This window comes from Drosophila arizonae, chromosome 3 (assembly GCF_054131065.1).
Source record: "Drosophila arizonae isolate 15081-1271.41 chromosome 3, UAZ_ARI_1.0, whole genome shotgun sequence".
In the NCBI taxonomy this organism is placed as follows: Eukaryota; Metazoa; Arthropoda; class Insecta; order Diptera; family Drosophilidae; genus Drosophila; species Drosophila arizonae.
In genome coordinates, this window is record NC_142923.1 from 22,636,502 (window position 1) to 22,661,695 (window position 25,194).

A 25,194-nucleotide genomic window follows, 5' to 3' on the forward strand; every position below is an offset into this window, starting at 1 on the left:
TACATAAGAATTTGTGTAGTTTTTATGAAATTATTTAGAAAAAATATCAATATTAGAATATCTCTATATAATGTTCGCTTATAAAATTCTTAACAAATAATAGAGAAAAAGATAAGTCTACAATATCTGACTTTTGATCAGATATTACTTTCTATAGGAAATACTTGCATACAAATAATGCAAACTAGTTTTTCATTAAATATTTTTATGACTTTTCTAGAACATCAGTGCATATAAATAGTTCTTAGAGGTTCCGGAATATTCTCTTCACAGAACTATATAATACACTAATAAAATCGCGTATCTATATATAGAGCTTTTTGAGATATCCTATAGCTATACTTGAGTACGTCATTTGTCATATGCCCCTTGATATAGCATTGACTTTGCATTTTAATAGTAAACCCATTAAGAGCCAAACAAGTCATGGCTATATGGGGCTGGCTCCGGCTCCGGCCCCGGCGCTGTCGCTGTCGCTGGCGATGGCGATGGCTTTGTCTGTGGCAGTCACCAATCGACTCTATTCCTTGGCAGATGCAAGCTGAGCGGCTCTACATATGTATAAATATATATGTACATTTGCTTATACATATGTATGTATATATAGATCTATAGAAAAGCAAAAGTTTATGTATATTCAGAATTCTGCTGTTTAACGCATAGTCGTATATTTGAATGCTGATGGCTGATATCTGATAGTTGATGGCTGATAATTGAAAACCCGTTCTCTGGCTGGCCATCTCTCTTAATCTGTTTGGCAGCAGAAGCGGCAGCAGAAGCGGCAGCAGAAGCAGTTCATGCACGTGTCTTTGCCACGCATCGATCGCTGAAATTCCTATGCGATTTGCAACAACGTTGACAAAGCCGCTTGGAGCGCTCTGGATATAAAAAACGGGTTGCCAACAACCAGTGGTCGTTGGCCAGAGTAAAAAAAAAAACAAAATGTGTTGTGTGTTAGCAGATCAACTTTTGTTCTTGTTACTGCCTTAATGAAGAGATTTATATGCATATAAATATATGTATATAAATAAGGGCGTGGCGAGCGCGCTTAGCGCACTGATTGAAGACTCACACTCAGCTTACACTGAGTACTTGTCAGAGTCTCACGAGTAACTCGGCTGACTTGAACGATAACTCAAGTGCTAAGGCGCCTAGCTACATATGTATATATATGCATATATAGCTGTCGGCATACTGTCGCGATACTGTCTTGTTCAGACATAATGCCTGCCATTGCGATTAACATAATTTACATCAGACTGGCAATGGAGCTCAGACAATATGGAATACCTAAGACCGGGTAACACTTCAGGGTCAATTGTATGACTCGTATAATCTCTGTTAAATAAATTACTCACTTAAGCGCTCAGCTTCAGTATGTTTTCATTTAATAATTTTTCTTATTTCTATGATCCTCTTCACTGTCATCGTCTATCTAATCAGATCTGCTGGCACTATTCCAATTAGCATTGTAATTGCCCCGCGTCTTGCCCGATTCACGTGGCAAACCGATTGGAGGGCTCTTTAAGCCGCTTATGATAGATCTTTTCAGCATTTTCACAATAGGCCCCGGCGAATATTCAAATTCCTGTGCCGAAATTTATTACAATATCATTTTTGATATGCAAATTTCATTCAAAATTGTGTTCATAATTCATATTATTTTTTCATTCCTCTCTCTCTCTCAATTCTCTATTTTCATTTGTACGTGTCGCACACGCTGCCTATTTATGCATAATTAATCGTGTCTTAATTAACTTAATGAGGGCATTTATATGTACTCGACGCAACTTATCAACTTATTTTAATATACTATACATATTCATATACATATACATACATAACATACATACATATATATATACTATTTTGCCAATCTATAATGTTTGTTTCATTGTATTGTTTTTTGTTTTTTTGCAGGCGCTTTTTTGTTGCTGGCCATTGGATTTTTGGCCATAACAGCAGCGGTGCTGGTTAAAGTATTTCAACCCTACGATTTGATATTCAAATGGGTAAGTCCAATAAACAGAAACTAAAGCTTCTTCTTTTTTTTTTTTTTTTTTTTTTTTTGTGTTGTTTAACTGCTTCAGCCTTAGCCTTTGCCAAATGGTCGTCAATCGACGATCATAATGCGCTAACGATTCTCTTGCCTTCGACACACAGACACGTACCACAGATATACGAATACATAGTTTCTCGAGTGCATTCCGTTTTTGGGACTTGCAATTGGGCGCCCGCCATTGAAAGCGCCATATTCATCTGTATTGATATATCTAAATATTTATATGTATATGTATTTCTAATTTGATCTTGCAGAAATTGGTAATGGCTGAAAATGGTGAAATCTTCAATCTTTGGGCCAAACCACCAGTCGATCTGTATATCAAAATATATTTATTCAACATCACCAATGCGGAGGCCTTCCTAGCGGGTCGCGAAAAGCTGCAGGTGGAGGAAGTGGGTCCCTATGTGTACAAGTGAGTTGGAAGACAAACCCATTTAACCTATTGGAAACTTATTTTTGTAAATTCTTTCTTTTTTAATTATAGAGAACTCATGACACATGAGAATATCACATTCAATGACAACAACACCATGTCGACAACGCCTAGCCATCCGCTGGTCTGGCAGGAGCACCTGTCCGAGGGTCGCCGGGAGGACGACGAGGTCGTCATGCTGAACATAGCTATGCTGGTGAGTAATATTACAATATAATATAAACTCATTAGGAAATAATAATTCTACAACAAAACACAAGAGTATTATGGAGAATACATTGCTTTAAGAATCTTCTCGAAACTAAAAAAAAAATATTATAATATTTTGTATACAAGACGTTTTTCAACTTACTTTTTAATAATTCCTTAGTTTAATAACTATAATTTGAAAAAAATAATAATGTATTTCTGTTAAAATTCATTTATATGCAATTTTTCTCTGTAATATTTCATAACTTTGTAATGGAAAATACTACGTAGGAACAAAATACCTACCTCTAATAATGTATTCAAAATGCTAATTGCAAATAACAAGCCAAAAGGAAATTCCTATTAATTATATTAGTTTCTGTTATATTCCATTTCTAAACTCTTTGCAATTACCATTTAATTTGTTCGACCGCATACAATGCCGGTCAACAGATTTGATCTGATGTAATCTGATGACAGATTATTGACTATCGACTGTATGCGATATAATCGACGGTAATTTGTCACGGAAAATAACTACATAATTAACCGTTAAGTCTGCTACAACAATAACATTAAAAATCGCGTGCCGCGCACATGACGAAAACAACAACAGAAAAAACAAAATGAAATTGAAAATGAAAAAAAAAACAGTCAGCTGTGAAATGCAAACAATAACAGCAAAAAAACATTAACAGAAGGCGCGTCTCACGTTTAGGTCAATAAACGTTACATTTTAGCACTAACAACAACAACAACAATAACAGCAGCCACAACAGCAACTACCACAACAATACGGTTACTTTACCGCGGCGTCAAAAATTGCCAACATGTTTAACTAAACGATCGGCAATTAATTTGCACACAATGAGCACTAGCTATGGTGTGGGAGCGTGTGCGAAAAGGATGGCAATGGTGCGTGTGAGCGAGCGGCAGCAGTAGCAGGCAACGACGCGTCATTGCGAGTAGCTACCGTTAACTATTACATATGCCACTGTCTCGCTCACGCACTCGCACACACACACACAGACGCTCACTCACACACGGAGTATGGAGTACTCGGCGCATATTTTGAAACTTTTGTTGTTGCTTTTATTACAATAATTATTATTGGCGCTGTCTGTGGGCGTGTTTGTTATTGTCAGCAATTTTCACTGATTAATGACGATATCGCATTTTATTATCGTAAACAAATCAAAACAGCATTTACGTACATTCAATCAGTGAATATGTACAGACATACATACATACATATAGACATGCATACACAATATAGAGATATTTATGCACATTTAATCTGTAATTAATTGTTGACTTTATGATGTTTCAATTAAAATTTAAAAATTAACATAGCTGCCGTTGCCGTTGCCGTTACAGTTGCACTCGCTTAATTTATGCCAAAACACTTTTGTGTCGCACACAAATGCCAATTTGAGTAGCTTCGATTCTGTGATGTCAATCAAGCGCCGATCAAGAAGAACAAGAAGAGGAAAGAGAAGAGGAAAACGAAAATTAATATGATTTGTTTCGCGTTTCATTTAGCATCCGGGTGCGCAATGTGGACCCGAAATGTTGAATAATGCATTTTATCTGTCAAGTGCACGTCGCAACGGCCGGTTGGCGGGGTGGAGGGCATCATATAGCACCTATATAAAATATTACCCACTGTACAGGAAGTACGTAATTATCGTGCATTAAGTGCTCTATTTACTACGACGATAACGAGCCGCTGAGCAGCTGTTAATATGGCACGCACAGCACCGATAGATCCTGACATGACGCGCAATTAGCACACCAGTCAGCATCGCGTGGGTTTTCCCTAAGATCCAAATGAAATCAAATGCGAATGCTATAATCGGAAGTGTGAGATTACGACTTGGCGAAAATTGAGAGAGGTGTCCAAAATAATCATACAAAAATGAAAGAATAATAAAGAGAAACTTATTGAGAATTTGGGCTCTCTAATCTAAATGATATTTAATCTTAAAAGAGAATATAAAGTAAGAGGAAACTTGAGAATCCTCCTCTGCTAGTGCTCCTCCTGCTTCTTCCTGTTACAGAAACTTATATACTATCCATATAATACTATCTGAAATCTAATTCACTATTTACTTTATCTTTATTTTCATTTCTATTGCAGGCCATTTCCCATTTAACTGCCGATCGTAACTACTTCTTTGTTCGCTTGCCAATGCAAGGACTTTTCGCCAGCACCAAATCGGAGCCAATTGTCCGCATGACGGCCCGGGAGTTCATGTTTGGCTTTCCCTCGACATTGGCGACGCTGGGCAATACGCTGTTGCCCAATTGGATATCGTTCGAGAAGGTGGGATTGATCGATCGCATGTACGATTTCTCAACGGACTTTGAGACGTTCCATACGGGCGTGCCGGATCCGGCCATATCGGGCCTATATGCCACATACCGGGGCGAGACGAAACTGCCCCAATGGGAGGGCGATCACTGCAGCAACATTGAGTACGCCTCCGACGGCACGAAATTCAAGAGTTTCATCCAGCCCAACGAGACGGTGAAGTTCTTCCGCAAGAGCATGTGCAGGCCCATCAATTTGGTAAGTCATCGAGGCATAGTCGCATAGACAGACAGATACCAACAGAATTTATTTCTTTGTCACAGTATCGAGATGGTGAGGAGCGCACTTTTGGCAGCCTGAAGGGCTACAACTACGTCTTCGAGGAGAATGCCTTTGATAACGGTGCCATCAATGAGGCTAACAAATGTTTCTGTCGCCATGGTGAGTCCCGACAAAGTCAAAGTCAATTTTAATTAACTTGCAATTAGTTCAGCCTTACATCATATTTACAACGGGCCACATTTCTAGTTAAGTGTCGGGGGACAATTAAAAATAAATCTTTCTGGAACTATTACTTCATTGCATTTGAATTTTTAATGCTGTTGTGTAATTCTACAACAAGTAAAGGCTAAGCCTCATTCTTTACGATCGACGTAGTCGATATGTATTTAATTGCCCAGTACAAAGCGCAAATAATTCTTGTTTTTTTTTTTTTTTTTAACGTACCGCGCTAACTAATTGATATCCCCTACAGAGTATGCCGTTTATCAGCTGGCATAGAGTATATATAAACAATTTTTTCAAGTTTACGTCTTATTAGCTCAAGTCTATGCCATTCCAATGGGGCAGACTCCAAAATATTCCATAATATTAAAGCTCTGACGCAAACGAACAATCGAGAACGCGCGAACGCGTTTCGCATGTTTCGAAACATTTATTTCGTCTTATTGTCGCTTTGTTTTGTTTTTGTTGCTGTTGTTGTTGTTTTAGTTTTGTACGTTATTGTTTGTAATGAAAGTATCTAGATAAAGTCATGCGTCAGAATTTTGAGACACGCAATTGCTAGCCTTATATGGGAAGGCAGCGTCCAATAACATGTTATTTGCTCTTCCGTTACTATATACTTTACGAAAAATAAGAAGAATACGACTTAAAACAGATAATCATTTTGCAATTGCTTCTTCTGCTTCCTTTGTTTTGCAGGCGATTGCCAGCCCGTTGGCTTGATTGACGTCACGGATTGCTACTATGGCTTCCCCATCTCTCTCAGCTTCCCACATTTCATGAATGGCGATGTTGGCCTGGTGGAGAACATTACGGGCATGCAACCTGATCCTGAAAAGCATTCAACAGCATTTGTGATACAACCTGTAAGTAACCTTGCCAAAAGCTAAAAAAAAATAAGTAAAACAAGTAAGAAAGCTCTAGTCGAGACTGCTCGACTACGAGATCCCCTGAACCCTTGGAGTGCTAGCTATTTCAATAATTTTTCGCGTCTTTCAGCTTACACAAGAAACGCACACACATACACAAACACATACACACACAAGCACCCACGCGTACACACGCATGAGAACTTAATTGTTTAATAACTTTTTTTGTGGACGTACGATCTTCATGAAACTTTCAGATTATGATTATAACATGAATATGCATGTAATTGCCAAAGCACAAGTCTCTAGTATTTGAAATACGCGTTTTACAAAAGTGAGGGTGAGGGGGTGAATTTAGAGGTGGGGGGTAAATTTTAACAAAAACCGAAATTGTATAAATTGCATATAAGCATATATAAAAAATTTGGAGACTCTAGCAATAAAGGTGTAGAAGATATAATTTTATAACTGGTTTTCGATAAGGTTTTTCATCGATAAAAAAAGATCGGGATGAGTTATCGAATTTTAATGATAAACTCGATATCCGCGCTGTAATTACGAACATTTTACAAAAAATTTGAAGTCTCTAGCTCTTATATCTTCGGAAATCGACGCGTTCAAACATACGGACAGACGGACAGACGGACAGACAGACAGACAGACAGACGGACAGGGCCAAATCAACTCAGCTCGTCACCCTGATCAAGAATATATATACTTTGTGGGGTCTGCCACGCCTCCTTCTGCCTGTTACATACATTTCAACAAAACCATTATACCCTGATTTCCCATTTTCAATGGGTTCAGGGTATAAAAAAAAATAAATAAAAAAATAAATAGTAAAAAAAACTAAAACGTTGCCTTGTTGCTGTAGTGACAACTTTCAATTCGAGCGATTAACAAAATTTATGAGAATCTATAGGCAATACTTAATTAAACATTCACCGCATTAACTGTAACAATTAGCTCGTTTAAAATAATATTCGACTTAATCATGCTAAACTCGTTCTTGTTGTTGTTGTCTTTGTTGTTATTGCCGCCGCTGTCGACAATTGCTGTCAGTAGTAGTTTTTATTATTTTATGCTTAATTTGTTTGCTTACCTTCCGATCGAGTGTAATCGCGTGAAAATTAATTGTTTATTATTGAAATTTATATTAGCTGCCGTTTTCAATATTTACATTTCCGGCTAATTAAGCTAACCGTAAATGCAGCTAGTCACGACTAACTCTTAAAGTTGTATTCAATTTATGTATAACAGGAAAGGAAATACTATTTGAAGTTCGCGCCAGTTAAGCTAACGGCATTTGAGTGACAAGATATTCATTGTAACCTTCAATTCAATTGCAAACGCATATTCATTTTACACAATTCACAATAGTCTATGCGATAGATAGACTATCGTTTCGAGTTCGAAAATTCTTGAAGAACGTCTACAGCACTTCACGGCTTCGCAAATTTAACAACACTGCTGTGATCAGTGGCTTAACATTTAATTAAAGCGCAGCGTGTAGAAATATTAAATATTTAGGTGCATAAATAATAATTGTCGAATCAATCACAATGTCAATGGAAGCAACACAGTCTCAAGCAATATATTTCAAGGAAAGAGCGCAGCAAAAATGCGAATTAAAGCAACCAGGCCTATATTTAAGTAATTAACTGAAATTAGGCCAAGTGTGGCCAAAATGGGGTCGTACTTGGCACTAAATAACTGAATAAATGGAGAACACTTTACTACCCGGTTAGTTCACACATTAATTGCATATCTGTGCGCACTTTCAGGAATCCGGTCTGCCGCTCTCGCTGTCCGTAAAAGTACAAATCAACATGCACTTCAAGGACCTGCAAAACTATCCGCAAGTCTCACAGTTTAGTCATCTGACTGCCCCAATGCTGTGGTTCGAGATCGTAAGTGAACAACACTCATAGCATTGCCATAATGGGATCTAATATAAATTGAGTTCCTCTGCTTTTAGATGATGCCTAAGCTGCCGGACGAGCTTGATACGCGTTTCAATTTCTATTTGAATCTGTTGCCGCTGGTAAATCCGTTGGGCTTCTGGGGTGCCCTGGTGCTGGGCGTAGGCCTGCTGGTGTATGCCATAACACGCGCCACCCTGCACATGTCCAGCTTCACGCGCCAGGCAACAAACATTTCGGATGGCAAATATGCTAGAGCGAATCTGCTGCAGAATCTGACGGGAAGTGGAGGCATCATTGGCAACGGCAATCAGGTGTACAATCCGTGCGAACTGAAGCTGTTGGACGATGTGCCCACGGCAAAGAAACATGTTATAATACGTGGCAACAGCGACGACGAGGCCTATCAGGAGCGCCGACAGTCTGCATACGCTCTAGAGCTGGAGCCGGCGCTCTCCGATGCGGAGAGCAGCGACGAGGGCAACGAGAGTGACACTGTGACGCTGAGCCGCAACTCAACCACATCCAGTTCGTGCATTGAAGTGGAGCATGATGATGATATTTGCATAGATTGCTTCGACGACAACGGATTGGAGGTGACTGTGGATGCAGCCAGTACGAGCAGCAGCAGCAGCAGCAAACCAGGCGCGAAGCATCAGGTAAGCAAAGCAACCATAAACAGTTATGTCATCTGCCATATAGAGAGGGGCGAGCTTGATCTAAGTGTAAGGAAATCGCCGCCAAGCTGTCTAACGTGTCTGCCTCAATATTCATTGGATTGCGGCTGTTTCTCTTTTTCTCTCTTTCTTTTTATGGTCAAAATTTACGGGCGCGTTAAATGAAATTGATTAGGTTTAAAATTAGCCATCGGCAGTCGGCAACAGGTGACAAACTCGTTTTCGGGGTAAATACCAAGAGAAAAAAAAAATGGTCACGCGTGTTGATTCCAGGGGATTTGCATACGCTTGATATGTTAATTAAATCAATATATGCTTTCTTTTTATTTACAGCTGGGCGTTAGTTTGGCCAGCAGCGGCTATGCTTCTTCGCCCGCCTCGAGCAGCTCCAGCGCGAATGAGCTGAGCGGGTCCAACAGCAAAACGGGCTGGATGCCCTATGCACATCCCGAGAAGTTTGACGGGACGACAGGAATGACGAAGCATGTATAGAAATAAGCCACCAGTTTAGTATTTAGTTTAGGTTGTCGGTATATCCATATAGATGATGTAGTAGCTAGTTTGCTAGTTTGGTTGGGCATTGGCATCGCCGCTTTTGGTTTTATATAGCATTTTTTTTTGTTAGTGTAAATAATATGAAAACCAAATGTTTGGTTTTTTCTTTTTTCAATACTGTGATAGCTTTAAACAACAAAAGAACGATGTATGTATATCCAAACAAAACAGCACACGAAGTGCTGAATGCGGCTTTTTACAAAAAAAAAAAACAAATGGAACAAAAACAAAAACAAACAAAAAATAACTAAAATTTGTATGGAATTATTTATATATCGAGTTTAAGCAGTTTGTAAGGTAAATTACGGTTTAATTTTAGTTAACAAGTCACCTCCATGAGGTGCCACAAATGATTTGAATTTAAATTTGAATTAAAGCAAATTGTTAATGAAGAAATCTGAATAAGAGAAATTTGCACAACAATTGTAGTTCAAGTTCATACATTATCTATGCTAAGAATTGCTGTGATTTTTGTATTTGAAGCAGAATTTATGGGCAAACGCATTACAATGCGAGGCGTTTGCACAATAAATTAATTATCTTAGCCTTAGACCATGTAACTGTATCATTTAAACTGCAATAAATGCAACAATTAAAATATAAATAATGAAATCTTTTATTTAAATTGTTAGAAATTACTTTTCAAAAAGTACGCCATTAAAGTATGCTTAACAAATTAAGTTAGAGTTTAAATTGTGATTTAAATTTGATGAACGTTTTCAAATTTGGCGCGTGCGCACCTAATGTTAACTTTACAGAGTTACTCCACCAGTTAACAGTACTAATATTCACGTTAACAGAATGTACTCAAGTACTCGTCTCTCATGAGGTGTGGAAAACGTAAGCATCGCTCTCGTCTCTCGCGAGCGGACTTTTAGTCCGCACGATACTATCGGTGGTGTACCCCCACTATTGCGAAAATTTTATCTTATATGGTTAAACAGTTTGACTACTTTATAGAGTACATTGTTTCATTTTAGTTTCCAAAATTATGTCACAACATATCTCGGCCTAATAACATCCAAAAAGAATATAGTCCCTCAAAAAGGTAGCCGCGAAAAGCAGAACAGAAGACCCAGGGTAAGAAAAGACGTCCACAGACTTTGGACTCGACAGCATAACAACAAAGATCAACAATTGGTTGAGAAGAGGCATTGCACAAACCGCTCTCACTTTCGATGCCGAAGCCGATGCCGATGCTGACGTCGACGTTGGCAGCGATAACAAAACAAACCAGCTACAGGTTTACGAATGACGGCAGCGACTGCGACAGCACAGTTATAATTTTGGTTAAAAGGAAACCGGTTGTGTTTTCTGAGATATCAATTTTACTAACTGCACTTTTGCCTACGTGGACTAATTGATATTGGGCTTTTGCTTTGATATCATTAATTTGCCAAGTGCTGTGTCGCTCGTTGCCTGCTTTGTCGCTAGCGTTAATCTTAACGCCCAGCTTATCGCAATTTCTTTACGATTATGCACAGTAACCAAAGGTGAACAATTCACACACACACACATACAAACAGAGGCAATTACTATAACCTTTGGATTAAAATAATATTGTGGTATATTTTAAATTGCAGTTCGCAAGTTGAGACTGAGGTTGAAAACTACAAATCTAAAATGAAGATATTAAAGAATGGACGAGTTTTCTGGAATTTGGTAAGCAACATTAGGATATTACAAGCGAATCTATATTAATATATTTATATATATATACATAATATCCCCAACAGACCAAAGGATCCATTAACACCAAGGAAGCATCGGATGTTCTTGTGAAACTGATGCCTGTCAGCTATGGCAGCAAAAGTACCGAGAAACCGGAGAAATCGGAGAAACCTGGAGAAAGCGAAGAGAAGAAGAAGCCACCGCAGCAAACCCTTTTAAAGTATCCTGTTCTGCCACTGAATGAGACCTTGGATCGTTTTATGCTCACTGTTCAGCCTCTGCTCACGCCCGAAGAGTTTAAAAAACAGCAGGAAATTACAAACAATTTTAGAGACAATGAAGGCGATAAACTCCAAGAACTGCTCGAGCAGGCTGGAAAGGACAGCTGTAACTGGCTGTCAGAACGCTGGAAAAAAGTGGCCTATCTACAGTATCGTGATCCAGTCACGGTTTACATTAGTCCCGGCATGACATTTCCCATGGAAAACTTTAAAGATAGAAACGATTTTATTAACTATACGGCCAAAGTCATATTTGGCCTGTGCGAATTTAAAGGCATTGTCGATGCTGGTAAGATACCAATTGTCAAAATGGGCAAAAATGAGCTGGACAATAGTCAGTTCGGCAAGGTCTTTGGCACCTGTCGTATACCAGTACGCATCCAGGACGAGATCGCATTTAATTCGTGCACCAAACATACTGTTATCATCTATAAAAATCATGTGGGTTCAGTTTATTAAATCTCTGATGACCTTTAATTAATTTCTGTCAATTCCAACAGTTTTACAAATTGACTTTGTACGACAAGGACGATAAGGTATTGTCTGCTCCAACAATAGCCAAACAGTTGACCAAAATTATGGATTCGGAAACGGAGCGTGGTATACCTTTTGGCATTTTCACCACAGACTCGCGCGACAACTGGGCAGAGGCCTATGAGACATTGAGTAAGGATCCCCAAAATTGCGCGACCATGAAGACCATACAGTCGGCACTCTTTACCGTTTCACTGGATGAGTGTGTGAAGTACGAGCCCTCTGAACGAATGGATGAACTAATTCTGTCACTGATCCATGGCGGAGGTAGCAAAGTGAACAGCGGCAATCGTTGGATGGACAAAACCATACAGCTGGTAGTCAATCCAAATGGAAACGTTGGCTTCACCTACGAGCATTCGCCAGCCGAGGGCCAGCCCATCGCTATGATGATGGATTACGTGGTGAAGAAAATGTACATTTGAATTCTTAAAGGGTTGCACCAAAACGTTTCTAAATTGCACTTATTTTGCATTTTCTAGGGGCGACGACAAGAGCTTTGGTGACAACGGTTCCACTAATGTGCCCGAAGAGCCTCAGAAGCTGAAGTTCGCTGAGACAACTCCATGCATTGATCAACTGTTGTTCTTTTCATCTACGAATATCGATAAGCTTGTCAAAAATCTGCAAGTGAAAGTTCTGAAATTTCAGGGCTATGGCAAGGGCTACATTAAAAGTGTGAAGTTGGGACCCGATAGCTTCGTGCAGATGGCATTGCAATTGGCTTTCTACAAGTATTCACGATTCACATGAAAATTCCACACAAATGGAATCTAATGGAAATATATTTTACAGATTGCACAAGGTGCCGGCCGCTCAATACGAATCGGCACATTTGCGTATCTTTGCCAATGGACGCACTGAAACCATACGCTCCTGCTCGAATGAATCACTCGCCTTTTGCAAGGCGATGACCTCAGGAAAAGCCTCCATCGAGGAACGTGCTCAGGCGTTGCGTGCGGCTGTCGGTGGCCATCAGGCGTATACGAGATTGGCGCTGCAGGGACGCGGTGTAGATCGTCATCTTCTCGGTCTAAAGTTGATGGCCCTGGAAAATAATTTGCCAGTACCCGCGTTCTTCTCATCATTGGGGTACACGAAATCAATGCACTTCCGTGTCTCCACTTCGCAAGTGGCCACCGTATACGAAGCATTCATGGGCTATGGCCCGGCCACCGAGGACGGCTATGCCTGTTGCTATAATCCTCGTGAATGTGATATCATCCTGGCCATCTCATGTTGGGCCTCTAACAGTGAAACGGACCCCAAAAAGTTTGCCGCAGCGATTACGAAGGCTTTCATGGAAATGAAGGATGTCCTTGACAACGAACCTAAGAAGTCTAAGTTGTAGTGCCATAACAAATTATGTCTTATAATGTTGATTAAATTCTAAGTATGACCCAAGACTGGCTGTCTGGTTCTTTTTCTTAATCCAACATCCAGATCAAAATATCATGTTGTCACTCAGTAAGTTTTACACATTCTAAACATATCACACTAGCGTTAGACATATGTCTAGCTTCTAAATTTATTATAATCTTTCGATTCTTCTCTAAATTTTATAATGCGTGCATTAATCACTACTGAACCTTTCTGGAGCACAGTGAGTATGCAATCATCAGATAATTGTCAGTCGGCCTAATTCCTTTTAGACTTGCAACCAGCAGTCGAGGTATTCACGTACGTCAACCAGATCCAAATCGACGAGCGAAAAGCCTTTGGTGGCAAAGCTCGTGGAGTATGTAATGTCATGGGGCAAACCAGAACAGACTCCACCAAAACAGATTGAACTCAAGAGCGACCAACAGGAGCAAGTGGAGGAAGAGAGATGTCCGAAAATCAAGCAAATATCAGCGAATTCAGTGAATCCAGTCCAGCAAACTTACCATAGTAGCAATCGGTCAGATGTATCCCAATCAATGTACTATTCGAATTCCGCTCCAGAAATGAGAGTAGGTTTCGCCCCCGAGGCCAGGGCACAGCCCATGCCCGCTCTTAGCAACACCCGGGAGCATCTGGGCAAGGTAATTCCAGTGGACGAGCATCAGATTAACCAACTACTTATGCATCGACGGGAAAGCCAAGTGCCAAAGGGCTTGCTCAAGTATCCGGTTCAGCCGCTGCAGGAGACGCTCACGCGTTACTTGGAGAGCTTGCAGCCGCTGGTCAGCGACCGAGTCATGGATAAAGAGGAGGATTTAGCCGTGGACTTCTTGCGAAATCAGGGCTATGAACTGCAGTCGCTGCTGCAACAAGCTGGCGAATCAAGTGCCAATTGGCTCACCGATCGCTGGACCGATGTCAGCTACCTACGCTATCGCGCACCCCTGACGATATTTTCCAGCTCCTGCATAGCGTTCCCCAAGCAGAACTTTCGCAATAGCCTGGCCTACTTGGACTTCACGGCCAAAGCGATTCACGCCATGTGTCAATTCCATTGGATTGTGGAGAACAATCAGCTGCCAGTACGCAAAATGGAAGGCTTCGATTTGGACAACAGTCAGTTCCACAATGTCTTTGGCACGGTTCGCATACCGCAGCGCTCTTGCGACTACTTGCAGCAGTGCAAGTCCAACTATATAGTGGTCATACACAGGAATAACGTGAGGCTGTCTAGAATATGTGTGCTAAATGATAGTTTGTAGTACTAATTCCTCTCTTCTCTTTTCTTTCTAGTTCTACAAGCTGCCTGTTTTCGATGCTGTAGATAAGCGTATCTTTAATGTTCTTCATATCCGCAAACAACTGATGAAAGTTATAAAGTCCGGCAGGCTTCTGGGTCCAGCGATTGGTCTGCTCACCCACGACAAGCGCGACCACTGGGCCGAAGGACACGAGATGCTGTGTCGCAAGGACGTGAATGCCGAGACAATTCAGTGCATCGAACAATCTCTCTTTACCGTCTCTCTGGATGATGCTATTCCCGTGCCTGCAGGCGAGGAGCGTTCGCTGCTGGCGGCTCAGCTGATGCATGGCGGTGGCCCCCATCTGAACAGTGCCAATCGCTGGATGGACAAGGCACTGCAGCTGATAGTCAATCCGTGCGGCTTGGCCGGTCTCTGCTGTGAGCACTCACCCGCCGAGCCCCAGCCGGCGGCGAGTATCATGGACTATATACTAAAGAATGTGTATGTAGATCACTGATTCTAAAACTAATTTGAATTCTCTGGTATGGCATACATAATGACTCGCTTCTGTTTTAGTCACCATCCGAACTATGGACATCATGCCAAAGAATCGCACAAAAATGAGCCACTAGAGTGGCTTTACTTTGATGAAGTGGATGAGTGTGTGACCTTCTGGTTGTCCACTGCCAATCGGACGGTGAATGAGCTCAGCAGTCGGCTGCAATTGCATGCCCAGCGATTCGATTGCTATGGCAAGAGCCTGTTGAATGCACAGCAGCTGGAGCCGGACAGTTTTGTGCAGATGGCGTTGCAGCTGGCGTTTTATAGACTGCACAGGGAGCTGCCCGCTCAGCTGGAGACGGCCCATTTGCGCATCTTTAAATTCGGACGCAGCGAAATTATACGTTCGACCAGCAATGAATCTTTCAAATTTGTGCGTGCCATGGTTTCGGAAGAAACCTCGATTCAAAATCGTTTGTTTGCCCTAAAAGCCGCTGTTGATTACCATCGACAGCAGGCGATGATGGCGCTAAAGGGACGCGGCATAGATCGGCATTTCTTTGGCTTGGAACAGATGGCGCATGAGCATGGCAAGGCGTTGCCCGAGTTCTTTAAATCGGAGGGCTATCTGAAATCGAAAGATTTCCGCATACTCAGCTCCCAGCTGTCGACGCCGCATGACTCGTTCATGGTTTACGGGCCGCTCAACTCGGATGGCTACGGCTGCTGCTACAATTTACGCGAAAATGACATTACGTTTACCATAACGGCCTGGAATCACAATCCGCAGATTTCGGCCCGAAGCTATGGCATGGCTATCGAATCCGCATTGGCCGACATGGGACATCTTATCTTGGATTCGGGCAATTGTACATCGGTTCTAGAATCTGACAGTGATCGCACGCAGCGTTGAGGGCTTGTCAGGATTTTTGTTTTTATTATTATCTGTATTTATCGAACAAAAACAAGTCAAAAAAGGAAACATTCAGTGGCTCAGGCATAAAATCTAAATATATATATAATTTTTTTTTTTTACATAATCTTGTGATTTCTCTAGTCCTTTTTGCAGTGATAGCAGCTACAGGAGACGGCGCTCTTAAAGGTCACATTCCGTATGCCCTCGATGCAAAGCACGCGACGTTGTATCTGCATTTATAAATTCATAAATTCGGATTGGTCAAGCTCTCTCTCTCTGTCTTGGGCACTCACCTCTTCGGATTTCATCATATTACAGCACTGACCCACGGATACGACGGGCTTGGGTTGTCGGAATACGCCCGGCAACGCAGATGGTATCGATGGCACCGCATACGATTCACAGAAGCCACGGCAGGCGTTTGTTGTAATTGTAAACTCGACACAGTCCGGTATGGAGATCTTACGCGTGTTGCCCACCTTATGGCAGCCGGGACGCAGCCAAGCATCCTTGCCAGTGGCCACGCTGCTCTCGGCAGCCAGGAAACAGGAGCAGAGCAGCCAAAGCAAAAAAGCTAATAGCGTTAGCGACTTCATCTCGGCCGTACCTCAATGCGAACTGTTGCCCGAGTCTCGGCTAACGGTCCATTTTATGCTGGTCAGCGAGGAATACGACGCTTGCGCAAAGGACGAGCGGTGAATTTCTTTGGCCATGTGGGCTGCACTTAATGAGGGGTAAAGCAAGGGAGGGTGGGACTACATGCCTAAAATATTCACGCATAGAAAGAATGTTTGCATATTCTGGTGCTTAATATATACCGTTAAAGAAATTTCTAAAAACAATCATATCCATTTTATGCTAAATATAAACAATTTGATTGCAGAATTTTTCAAATGAACTTAGGCATACAATAAGGATACCTTTTAAAAGGGAAAATACTTAATAAAACAAATAATTAAATATAATATAGAATAGTTTTTAGCAAAACTAACCATCTAAATCACCAGCCAATTCAATTTGCTTTTCAGCACACTTTAACCATGACGGTTCATAGTCGACCCCCAAATCCTTGGTTATACCATGCCACTGATATAATCCTGTGAACCTAGATGATGGTCCAGAAATTCATTGCTAAATGCATGAGAATATGGTCAAAGATATGAATGCCCTTTTTTCAGCTGCCCAAAAACAACATGCCCTTTCCTACCAGATGGTAACTAGTCGACCTAAATATCCTTGGTTTCACAATGCCATTGATATAGTCCTGGAGACCTGTAACTCAAAACTAATATTAAAATATGGAATGTGTTGGTTGTTTGCCTTTAAATTAGCTTCATAGCGTCCATATCAGCAAACTAAAATACCGTTGCATAATCCTAAGGGGCTGCTGCTTTTGTTTACCTACACTTTCCGTATGTCAAATGTGCTGAATTACCAGGCGAACAGAAATCACCAGAAGAGTGACAATTTAAAATGAACAGTGAGAAAATGTTAGTTAACATATCACTGTTAATTAACATATTACTGTTAATTAGCATACTGTTAGGATAACAGTGGATATACATAGCATGGACAGGGGGATAACAGAATCAGATCATGCTAATCGGCCGTTAATTAACAGCAAATTCAAATGATATGTTAAATAACAGTGATATGTTAACTAACATTTTTACACTGTTAATTTACATTTTTGCACTGTTAATTTAAATTTTTTCCCCTACTGCTGATTTCTGTTCGCCTGGTAGTTCAGTGAATTTGATATACTAAAATCGATACACTATGATTATTAACAGTGACCTTGCTGTTAACAAACATAACTATGTTATCTTAATGTACTGTTGGAAACATTCCGACCTACTGCTGCTACCATTAAAATTTCGATACCAACGGCCACATAGCTAATTATAGAAACCTTAATCTACTACTGTTGTGACCATTGCGCATATCGCAGGGAGTTTGACATTTAGGTTCACTAGGACTACATCAATGGAATGGTTTATCCAAGGATATTTAAGTCAACTAGGTTCCATATAATTAGAAGGTGTAAGCCATACTTGGGGCAACTCCTTACAAAACGTGTAAAACGTGGTCCATTTGATGTAGGTTTTACCTGACTTTATCAATGGTATGGAAGAGCCAAGGATATGTGGGTCAACTGAAAACCTTAATTTGTTTATCAGAGTCTTGATCTGATTATAAAATAACCGTTTTGTCAGCATTTCGCAGAATGAAAATATATTTTATTTGGGAAAGGATGTTTAATATTAAATACACATGAAACTGATTCTCTTAGGCTTTGCGCCATATGTCTATAAAGCTTGTATTTAGTTTAGAAAACCAAGGCAATCTGAACATTTTCAAAATTAGCCTATGCCTTTGCCAGGCTTGTGGTACTCTGCTTCGTAGCCAAAAAGTGTAAAAAACAGAAAGCGTGGGTAAGTGAATTAATTTTAGTCTAATTGGCGATACCAGAGGATTTGGGACAGAGAAATAAATCTGCTTAGGGTGCGTTCAGTTTTTAGTTCTCACTTAGTAGTCCCATTTCGTGCGTTACGAGAACTGTCTCGTTGTTGTTGATTAATTATTGAACATTATTTCTGTTCCTATTGTTAAATACGGAGAGATCTCTCCCTAAAAACAGCCCACAAAAAATACAAAATATCAACAAAACGCGTTTCGCTTGGTAGGATACCAATCTTTCGACAATCGTCGCATCCATATGAAATTGTTGTAAATCCATTTTCAAACCTGCTTCTTTTCCACATAATAAATCGAATGTTACCGATCTAGACAAGGACCAGGATTTCAGACCCAACCGAGAAAAAAATCGCTGGCTCGCTTACGCTATGAATCGGCAAAACGGTAATCATTTACATGGCATGAATGAGGGCCAACTGGAACTGGCACCGATCGAAATGGTGGACGTGGACATGGACGGCAGCTATCAAGGGGATGAACTTGAAAACAATCCCACACAGAAGCCATCCACTAAGTCCCTATCACCGATTGTCAGCGATCATGCTCTCAACGTGCTCAACGAGCTGCGCGAAGCGAATCTGCTGTGCGACGCGCAGATCTCGGTGGGTGAGCAGTCCTTCAATGTACACCGTGCCATCATGTGTTCCTGCAGCTCATATTTTCGGTGAGTTGAGGAATGTTGTTAACGCTGGTAATTGCTGTCTATTTTGGCAATATTATTACACTTTAATTTTGTCATCGCTATTAAAAAGCACTGCAAACAGAAATTACACACATGTTAAAAGACAGACTTTACACACCCATCTAAAAGCATTTTCTATATCCCTCTCAATTTACTTCAGTCTCACGTCTCACTTTAACTGCCATAGCCTCATGATGAATCAAGCAGCAACTCAGTATGATAGCTACGCACATGCAAACAAACACAAAACGCATATGCAATGTCTTTGGTTGCATGTGGGAAGTTAAAGATGAAAGTAAATAATTCATTAATCAGGCAACTTCAGTTTCCCAAAAACAATTTACTTGTTAATTATTTTTGATTTGTCATTTAAAAAGATTAAAGCAGACAATACTAAAATTTTTCGCAAACTGAATACCGCAGCACACTCATGGAAGTGTAAAAGATCATGGTGGGATTGCGATATCCACCTCACTGTAGCTGTATGCCTCTCGCTTTTACTTACACAGTTCATATCTTACATGTCACAGCGAGTAGAGAAATATTCACCTCACACATGCAGACTAGCGGTCAAGGCACTGCACAAGTATGCGTGAGTTTACATTTTCGTATGTGTGTATGTAATTATTAAATGAAGATTAAATCAAATTTATCAGCCATTTTACATTTCAGTGGAAGTAAAGGTTTGTTGGCGAAATTAAATTGTTTGCCATGACTTCAACAACTTACCAATACAATAATTGCAATGTGCTAACTTATTTTGTATTTTATATTTTATCTTTGTTGCTGCTTCCATTTTACTGTTTACCGGCAGCGCACAGTTTACGGGGTTTAACAGCCGCACCGGTGCGGGAAATGACGAGAGCCGTGTCGTGCATATACCGGGGATCAGTGCGTCCATCATGAACTGTGTGATACAATACGCCTACCTGCGCAAGACCAACATCAGCGACGATAACGTGCACGAGCTGCTCATTTGCGCGGACTATGTGGGTATGGTGGGGCTGGTCAAACAGTGCAAAGACTACCTCAGTCACACACTGAGCCCGGAGAACTGTGTCAGTATCATGGGGTTTGCGCGGTTCGTATGAATTCCAATTACCACATACTTTTCACTTTTTCACTAATCTACTTTCACTTTACATCCTGCATGGATGGCCACCTTCAATCCTAATCTTGTTTAATTGCAAGGAGAAAGGAGAAATATTAATCCATTTTTAATTGATTGACATTTTGCCTTGTGCCATTTTGTAGTTTCCGTTTCCTCGAGGACTTGTATCAAAAGGCGCGCAATTATACGCTTAGGTACTTCACAGATGTGGCCGCCCGGAATACAGACATACTTGACTTGAACATTAAGGACTTTTACAGCATTATTAGTGATGACGAGCTGAATACACGTGAAGAGGATTACGTTTGGAAGCTGTGCGTCAAATGGATTGACCGAGATCCAGAGAACCGTAAACAGCATGTGGCGCATCTGATGACGGGCGTGCGCCTTGGTCTGATGACCCCCAAGGTAATCAGCCATATTCAGAATTTTAAAATACAACTAATTATATGAATTGAATGTTGAATCCTTAGTGCTTCATGGAGGAGGTCAAGGAGCATCCCTATGTCATTCAATGCGAGGCTGCCAAGCCGCTGATAGTCGATACCTTTAAATTCATGTATGATCTGGACTTTCTTAACCCACAAGCCGAAGAGGTAATGCTAACACCCCCTCTGCTCCTGCAGCAGCAACTTATACGTGCCATTTGATTTGCCCTTTCAACCCAAGCTAACGACACCACCGCTGGCGATGCCCCGACTGCCCCACGAGGTCATTTTCGCAATTGGCGGCTGGAGTGGTGGCACATCGAAGGGTTGCATCGAGACTTATGATACACGTGCCGACCGTTGGGTTAATATCAATGCCGAGGATCCAGCTGGACCACGCGCCTACCACGGTACCGCCGTACTTGGCTTCAAAATTTATTCCATAGGTGGTTATGATGGCGTCGAATATTTCAACACCTGCCGCGTCTTTGATGCCGTCAAGAAGAAGTGGAACGAGATCGCCCCCATGCACTGCCGTCGCTGCTATGTCAGCGTCGCGGAGCTAAATGGCATGATCTATGCCATTGGCGGCTACGATGGACACAATCGCCTCAATACCGTCGAACGCTACAATCCCAAAACCAATCAGTGGTCAATCATTCCACCCATGAACATGCAACGGTCCGATGCGAGCGCTTGCACGCTGCATGGACGCATCTATGCAACGGGTGGATTCAATGGGCAGGAGTGCCTGGATAGTGCCGAATACTATGATCCGCTGACCAATGTCTGGACGCGCATACCAAATATGAATCATCGTCGCTCCGGCGTCAGCTGTGTAGCGTTCAGAGATCAGCTCTATGTCATTGGCGGCTTCAATGGCACATCCAGACTGTCCACTGGCGAACGATTTGATCCGGAAACCCAATCGTGGCATTTCATACGCCAAATGAATCACTCGCGCAGCAATTTTGGTTTGGAGATAATCGATGACATGATCTTTGCCATTGGGGGATTCAATGGCGTCTCCACCATCTCGCACACGGAATGCTACGTAGCCGAAACGGACGAATGGATGGAGGCAACGGATATGAATATTGTACGTTCCGCGCTATCGGCCAACAATGTGGCTGGGCTACCCAACAAGCGCGACTACATACACAAGGAGCGGGATCGCCTGATGGAGGAGCGACGTCAGCGTCTAATGGCCACGGCAATGGCGCGCGAAGATGTTGGCAGCACGAACCGTTCACAGTCGATGGTTGACAATGATCCGGCCCTGGATGACTTAGATGATGAAAGTCCCAATGAGGATGTCGATGGTGAGGAGCTGCAGTTGCCGCAGCAGGCGGCTTTACCGCTGCCAGCTCCTGGCATAGCGCCAGTAGCCGCAGCTGCTGCTATCGATGCAGCCGCCTTGCCCGCCGCCAACCTCAATCGCCAGGCTGAGGATCGGGGCCCCGACAATAATCGGCGCTTTCGGGTGCAGCTGCGTAATCAGCGCTATGGCTCGCATCATGAGATACGTCGTCGGTCGTAGGCGCCGCTCGCGCCATGGTGGCCAACGTTGAACCATACTGACATACCGAACAGGTCTCCTGTCCCCTGCTCTCACCCTTCTTACCTTGAAACCGGCTGTGACCCCTTAGAGATTTAATAACCACCGGCGAATTTGCCCAACGAATATGTTTTGGAGGCGTACGTACACACAACACTAGAGGATGCGTTAGCGTGGGTAAAGGTATTCTGGTGCAGAAATTCGCAGCGTGGCCCACGTCCATAGAAACCGTTTTTTTATTAACCTTTCGATAGTTCACACAATTCTTGGCAACTTAACTACAAATTTTATTGCATAATATGAGGCGCGAAATATGTTTTGTTGCCAGAATAATGACGTTTCGGCCATTTCACCAAGAAAATTCCGTTATCCAAATTTCTCATGGTATTACAAAATTCTTTGCATCATACACAATAAAATGCAGAATATTAATAATACCAAATGATGTTTCTCTAAAAATATCCTTAAATTCAATTCAATTTGAAATTCAAATTGTTAACTGCAAATGAAGTCCAATTGGATTTCAATGCAAAACTCCAAGCAATAATCAAGTTTATTTTTAGCCTAACCATTCCAAGTCAAGGGCTGACCGATGCGCAGTCGCCGCGACACAGCCGCTGCCGCCTCAGGTATAAATAGGCATGGATGCTGAGAGCATTCAACAGAACGCAGCCGACTGCGACGCAAGCAGCACGCATACAACAGCAACTCCAGCCAAGTGAATAAGAGAAAGCTTTGAAATGCTAGCAGTGTTGTAAGTTACGAAAAACTGCATTAATTTGAAAGTGTTTAACTGTCATATACATATCTATAAACCGTTATATACACAGGCTACCGTTGGTTTTATTGGCCTCGCCTTGGCTGCGTGTGGGCACTGCCCAATTGGTTGATCTGCAGCCGGTTTACACTGGACCCACAATTGCGCCACTCGGTTGCCATCGACGCTTGTACACGTATCGTGTGACTCAGTCGGATTTGCAGGGGCGCGAGTGCTGGGACTTCGTGAGCGTCTGGAGCTGTTGGGGTCGTTGCGATTCCAGCGAGATATCCGATTGGAAATTCCCCTACAAGCGCTCCTTCCATCCGGTCTGTGTGCATGCGCAACGCCAGCCATCGGTGGCTACGTTGAAAAACTGTCATCCCGAGGCGGACGACAGCATACGCAAATACAAATATATGGAGGCCGTTAATTGTCATTGCCAGACCTGCTCCACGGAGGACACCAGCTGCGAGGCGCCAGCCAACAATGATGTGGACGAACGCAAAAGCGCTAAGGTTTTAGCCTTAACTAATGATGACACAGGCGCACTCGACTATTGAACGATCGTAGATAACAAAGTGTAATAGTAGTAGTAGAACATCTTAGTGGTAGTACAGTGTCTTGGCGCATTTATTACAATAAAGCTTTTCATTTGATGGCAAGTTGCATTTAAAGCATACCACTTTATTAGCTCGATTTGATTTACATGATTTTTTTTGGTTATCTGCAACAAGAATTTTGGTGTGCCAAATGTTGATTTTAACATTGAAACTAGAAAGGAAATTCTTATATTGTGTCCAGATAAATCTAAATATATATATACATATACGTATATATTCTATATATATATATACATATATGTAATGTGTGTGTGTATTTCTTTTATAATATAAAACAAAACTATATTTGACGGTTAAGCGCTGCGAAGCGATTCCTACACAAGCACTCATGTGTACATATTTCTGCCATATGCCACAGTTAGGTTGGCAGCTATAGCTATTCACTTTTACTAAGGACTACGCCGCCGTCTCACCTACAGGAATTTTGGACTTGAGTTTGTGTTGTTGCTCTCTTGCGCCAACAGGTATAAGCAATAGAGCGATGATATGCCCAATCCAATAGCTCCACCCAAAGCACATTTTCGCAGGCCAGCTACAAATACAAATAATTTAAATATATAATGATGAAATATATTTGTAATGAGTTGGCCAAGTCACCTGTGGATTTGTAGAGCAGGCCTGTGGCAGAACCGGCTATGATGGTGTTTATATTATCATCCTGATCCCGAACATACTGCAGCAACACACCACACGCCGAGTACAGCACAGCCAACGTACCTAATGTATTCGCTGTACCGGATCCCTGTTTCATGACGTGATTGATTAATCTACAAATAAAAGAGACATTAGCATATACGTACAGAAAGTAAGAGTGCATTCACACTCAATATACGAGATAATCAAATGGCCGCATAATCACTTACTGGGTACGACGCAGCTTCCCCGTCTGATTGAGCGCATTAGTAACTTTAATGCCATTGTAGACCCCCGCCAAACCGCCAATGCCACCGCCAATCATCACAGATGTGCCAATTTGTGAAAAGGCCAACTCAAAGCGTCCACGCTGCTTGTTGGCGCCCTCGGGAAATATAAATTCTGGCTGCGCCTGTTGCAGGAATCGTGAATCATAGTTGAGGTATGGCGAGACGGGAGCACTACTGAATGTGCTCGCTGCCGGTGTGTAGGTTGTTGCCGTTGTCTGTGTGTCGTCAACTGCAATGCACAAGTAACAAATGATAGAATTAGAGATTTTCATTCAAAAAACCGTGCATGTAATCGTTTGTCCAATTGCGTAATGAATGCCAACGGCGGCCGTTGCTTACCGGCTGGTGAGGGAGCTAATGAAAACGGTTTCCTTAAGTAGTCGTCACTCATTTTGGAATTTAATCGCTTGCCTTGCCAAGGTTAGTTACTAATTTACGATCAATCAGATGTCAATTTAATGAAGCTTACAACACAAATGGGAAACGAGTGCGTTTCCCGTGCTCTGCTTATGTTTCTAACTTTTTCTAACTTTGTACTCTTGTCAGCGTGACATATGTATCGCACGTGTGTTGTTC

The 25,194-nt window shown here is 41.7% G+C and overlaps 7 protein-coding genes across 20 annotated transcripts in view; 5 read left to right on the forward strand and 2 right to left on the reverse strand.

The window, feature by feature from the left end:
- LOC108610335 (scavenger receptor class B member 1) overlaps positions 1 to 10,140 on the forward strand; it is a 35,066-nt gene extending 24,926 nt beyond the window's left edge. For 3 of the 4 annotated variants that reach the window (XM_089463642.1, XM_018002363.2, XM_018002364.2), the window contains exons 2-10: positions 1,921 to 2,012; positions 2,317 to 2,477; positions 2,550 to 2,694; positions 4,828 to 5,259; positions 5,325 to 5,442; positions 6,205 to 6,371; positions 8,159 to 8,284; positions 8,353 to 8,955; positions 9,307 to 10,140. In XM_089463642.1, the coding sequence (XP_089319768.1) occupies positions 1,921 to 2,012; positions 2,317 to 2,477; positions 2,550 to 2,694; positions 4,828 to 5,259; positions 5,325 to 5,442; positions 6,205 to 6,371; positions 8,159 to 8,284; positions 8,353 to 8,955; positions 9,307 to 9,465 (2,003 nt within the window). In that variant the 3' untranslated portion in view covers positions 9,466 to 10,140. Of the gene's footprint in view, positions 1 to 556; positions 594 to 1,920; positions 2,013 to 2,316; positions 2,478 to 2,549; positions 2,695 to 4,827; positions 5,260 to 5,324; positions 5,443 to 6,204; positions 6,372 to 8,158; positions 8,285 to 8,352; positions 8,956 to 9,306 lie in introns of those variants that run through there. The other variant, XM_089463641.1, reaches the window with a different exon arrangement.
- A 71-nt stretch (positions 10,141 to 10,211) lies between these two features.
- LOC108609533 (carnitine O-acetyltransferase-like) lies at positions 10,212 to 13,420 on the forward strand. Of its 4 annotated transcripts, none has more exons than XM_089463646.1 (6): positions 10,212 to 10,368; positions 11,112 to 11,190; positions 11,265 to 11,921; positions 11,981 to 12,429; positions 12,497 to 12,748; positions 12,810 to 13,420. In XM_089463646.1, exons 1-6 carry the CDS (start codon positions 10,238 to 10,240, stop codon positions 13,363 to 13,365), a joined length of 2,124 nt encoding a protein of 707 aa, XP_089319772.1. In that variant the 5' UTR covers positions 10,212 to 10,237; the 3' UTR covers positions 13,366 to 13,420. The 4 variants fall into 4 exon arrangements, with proteins under 4 accessions (XP_089319772.1, XP_089319773.1, XP_089319774.1 ...); XM_089463647.1 differs by lacking the exon at positions 10,212 to 10,368 and adding an exon at positions 10,387 to 10,608; XM_089463648.1 differs by lacking the exon at positions 10,212 to 10,368 and adding an exon at positions 10,692 to 10,771.
- Positions 13,421 to 13,477: 57 nt separating this feature from the next.
- On the forward strand, positions 13,478 to 16,176 carry LOC108610336 (carnitine O-acetyltransferase-like). Of its 2 annotated transcripts, none has more exons than XM_018002366.2 (4): positions 13,478 to 13,617; positions 13,667 to 14,617; positions 14,691 to 15,142; positions 15,218 to 16,176. In XM_018002366.2, exons 1-4 carry the CDS (start codon positions 13,579 to 13,581, stop codon positions 16,053 to 16,055), a joined length of 2,280 nt encoding a protein of 759 aa, XP_017857855.1. In that variant the 5' UTR covers positions 13,478 to 13,578; the 3' UTR covers positions 16,056 to 16,176. The 2 variants fall into 2 exon arrangements, with proteins under 2 accessions (XP_017857855.1, XP_017857856.1); XM_018002367.2 differs by having other exon boundaries at positions 13,482 to 13,617; positions 13,682 to 14,617.
- Gpa2 (Glycoprotein hormone alpha 2) lies at positions 16,127 to 17,725 on the reverse strand. The gene is made up of 2 exons (XM_018002384.2): positions 16,352 to 17,725; positions 16,127 to 16,288 (listed from the first exon to the last, which is right to left on the reverse strand). The coding sequence occupies exons 1-2, from the start codon at positions 16,652 to 16,654 to the stop codon at positions 16,196 to 16,198; spliced, it is 396 nt and encodes a 131-aa protein (XP_017857873.1). The 5' UTR covers positions 16,655 to 17,725; the 3' UTR covers positions 16,127 to 16,195.
- Positions 17,726 to 18,332: 607 nt separating this feature from the next.
- Positions 18,333 to 22,757, forward strand: klhl10 (kelch-like protein 10). Of its 7 annotated transcripts, none has more exons than XM_018002371.2 (6): positions 18,333 to 18,493; positions 18,849 to 19,200; positions 20,033 to 20,299; positions 20,473 to 20,737; positions 20,803 to 20,925; positions 20,999 to 22,757. In XM_018002371.2, the coding sequence occupies exons 2-6, from the start codon at positions 18,905 to 18,907 to the stop codon at positions 22,295 to 22,297; spliced, it is 2,250 nt and encodes a 749-aa protein (XP_017857860.1). In that variant the 5' UTR covers positions 18,333 to 18,493; positions 18,849 to 18,904; the 3' UTR covers positions 22,298 to 22,757. The 7 variants fall into 7 exon arrangements, with proteins under 7 accessions (XP_017857860.1, XP_017857857.1, XP_017857859.1 ...); XM_018002368.2 differs by having other exon boundaries at positions 20,803 to 20,888; positions 20,956 to 22,757; XM_018002370.2 differs by lacking the exon at positions 18,333 to 18,493 and adding an exon at positions 18,570 to 18,788 and having other exon boundaries at positions 20,803 to 20,888; positions 20,956 to 22,757.
- Positions 22,758 to 22,903: 146 nt separating this feature from the next.
- Positions 22,904 to 25,095, forward strand: Gpb5 (Glycoprotein hormone beta 5). The gene is made up of 2 exons (XM_018002382.2): positions 22,904 to 23,069; positions 23,146 to 25,095. Exons 1-2 carry the CDS (start codon positions 23,056 to 23,058, stop codon positions 23,633 to 23,635), a joined length of 504 nt encoding a protein of 167 aa, XP_017857871.1. The 5' UTR covers positions 22,904 to 23,055; the 3' UTR covers positions 23,636 to 25,095.
- Tim23 (translocase of inner mitochondrial membrane 23) lies at positions 23,721 to 25,176 on the reverse strand. The gene is made up of 4 exons (XM_018002381.2): positions 24,958 to 25,176; positions 24,559 to 24,847; positions 24,293 to 24,462; positions 23,721 to 24,227 (listed from the first exon to the last, which is right to left on the reverse strand). Exons 1-4 carry the CDS (start codon positions 25,007 to 25,009, stop codon positions 24,109 to 24,111), a joined length of 630 nt encoding a protein of 209 aa, XP_017857870.1. The 5' UTR covers positions 25,010 to 25,176; the 3' UTR covers positions 23,721 to 24,108.
- Positions 25,177 to 25,194: the final 18 nt, after the last annotated feature.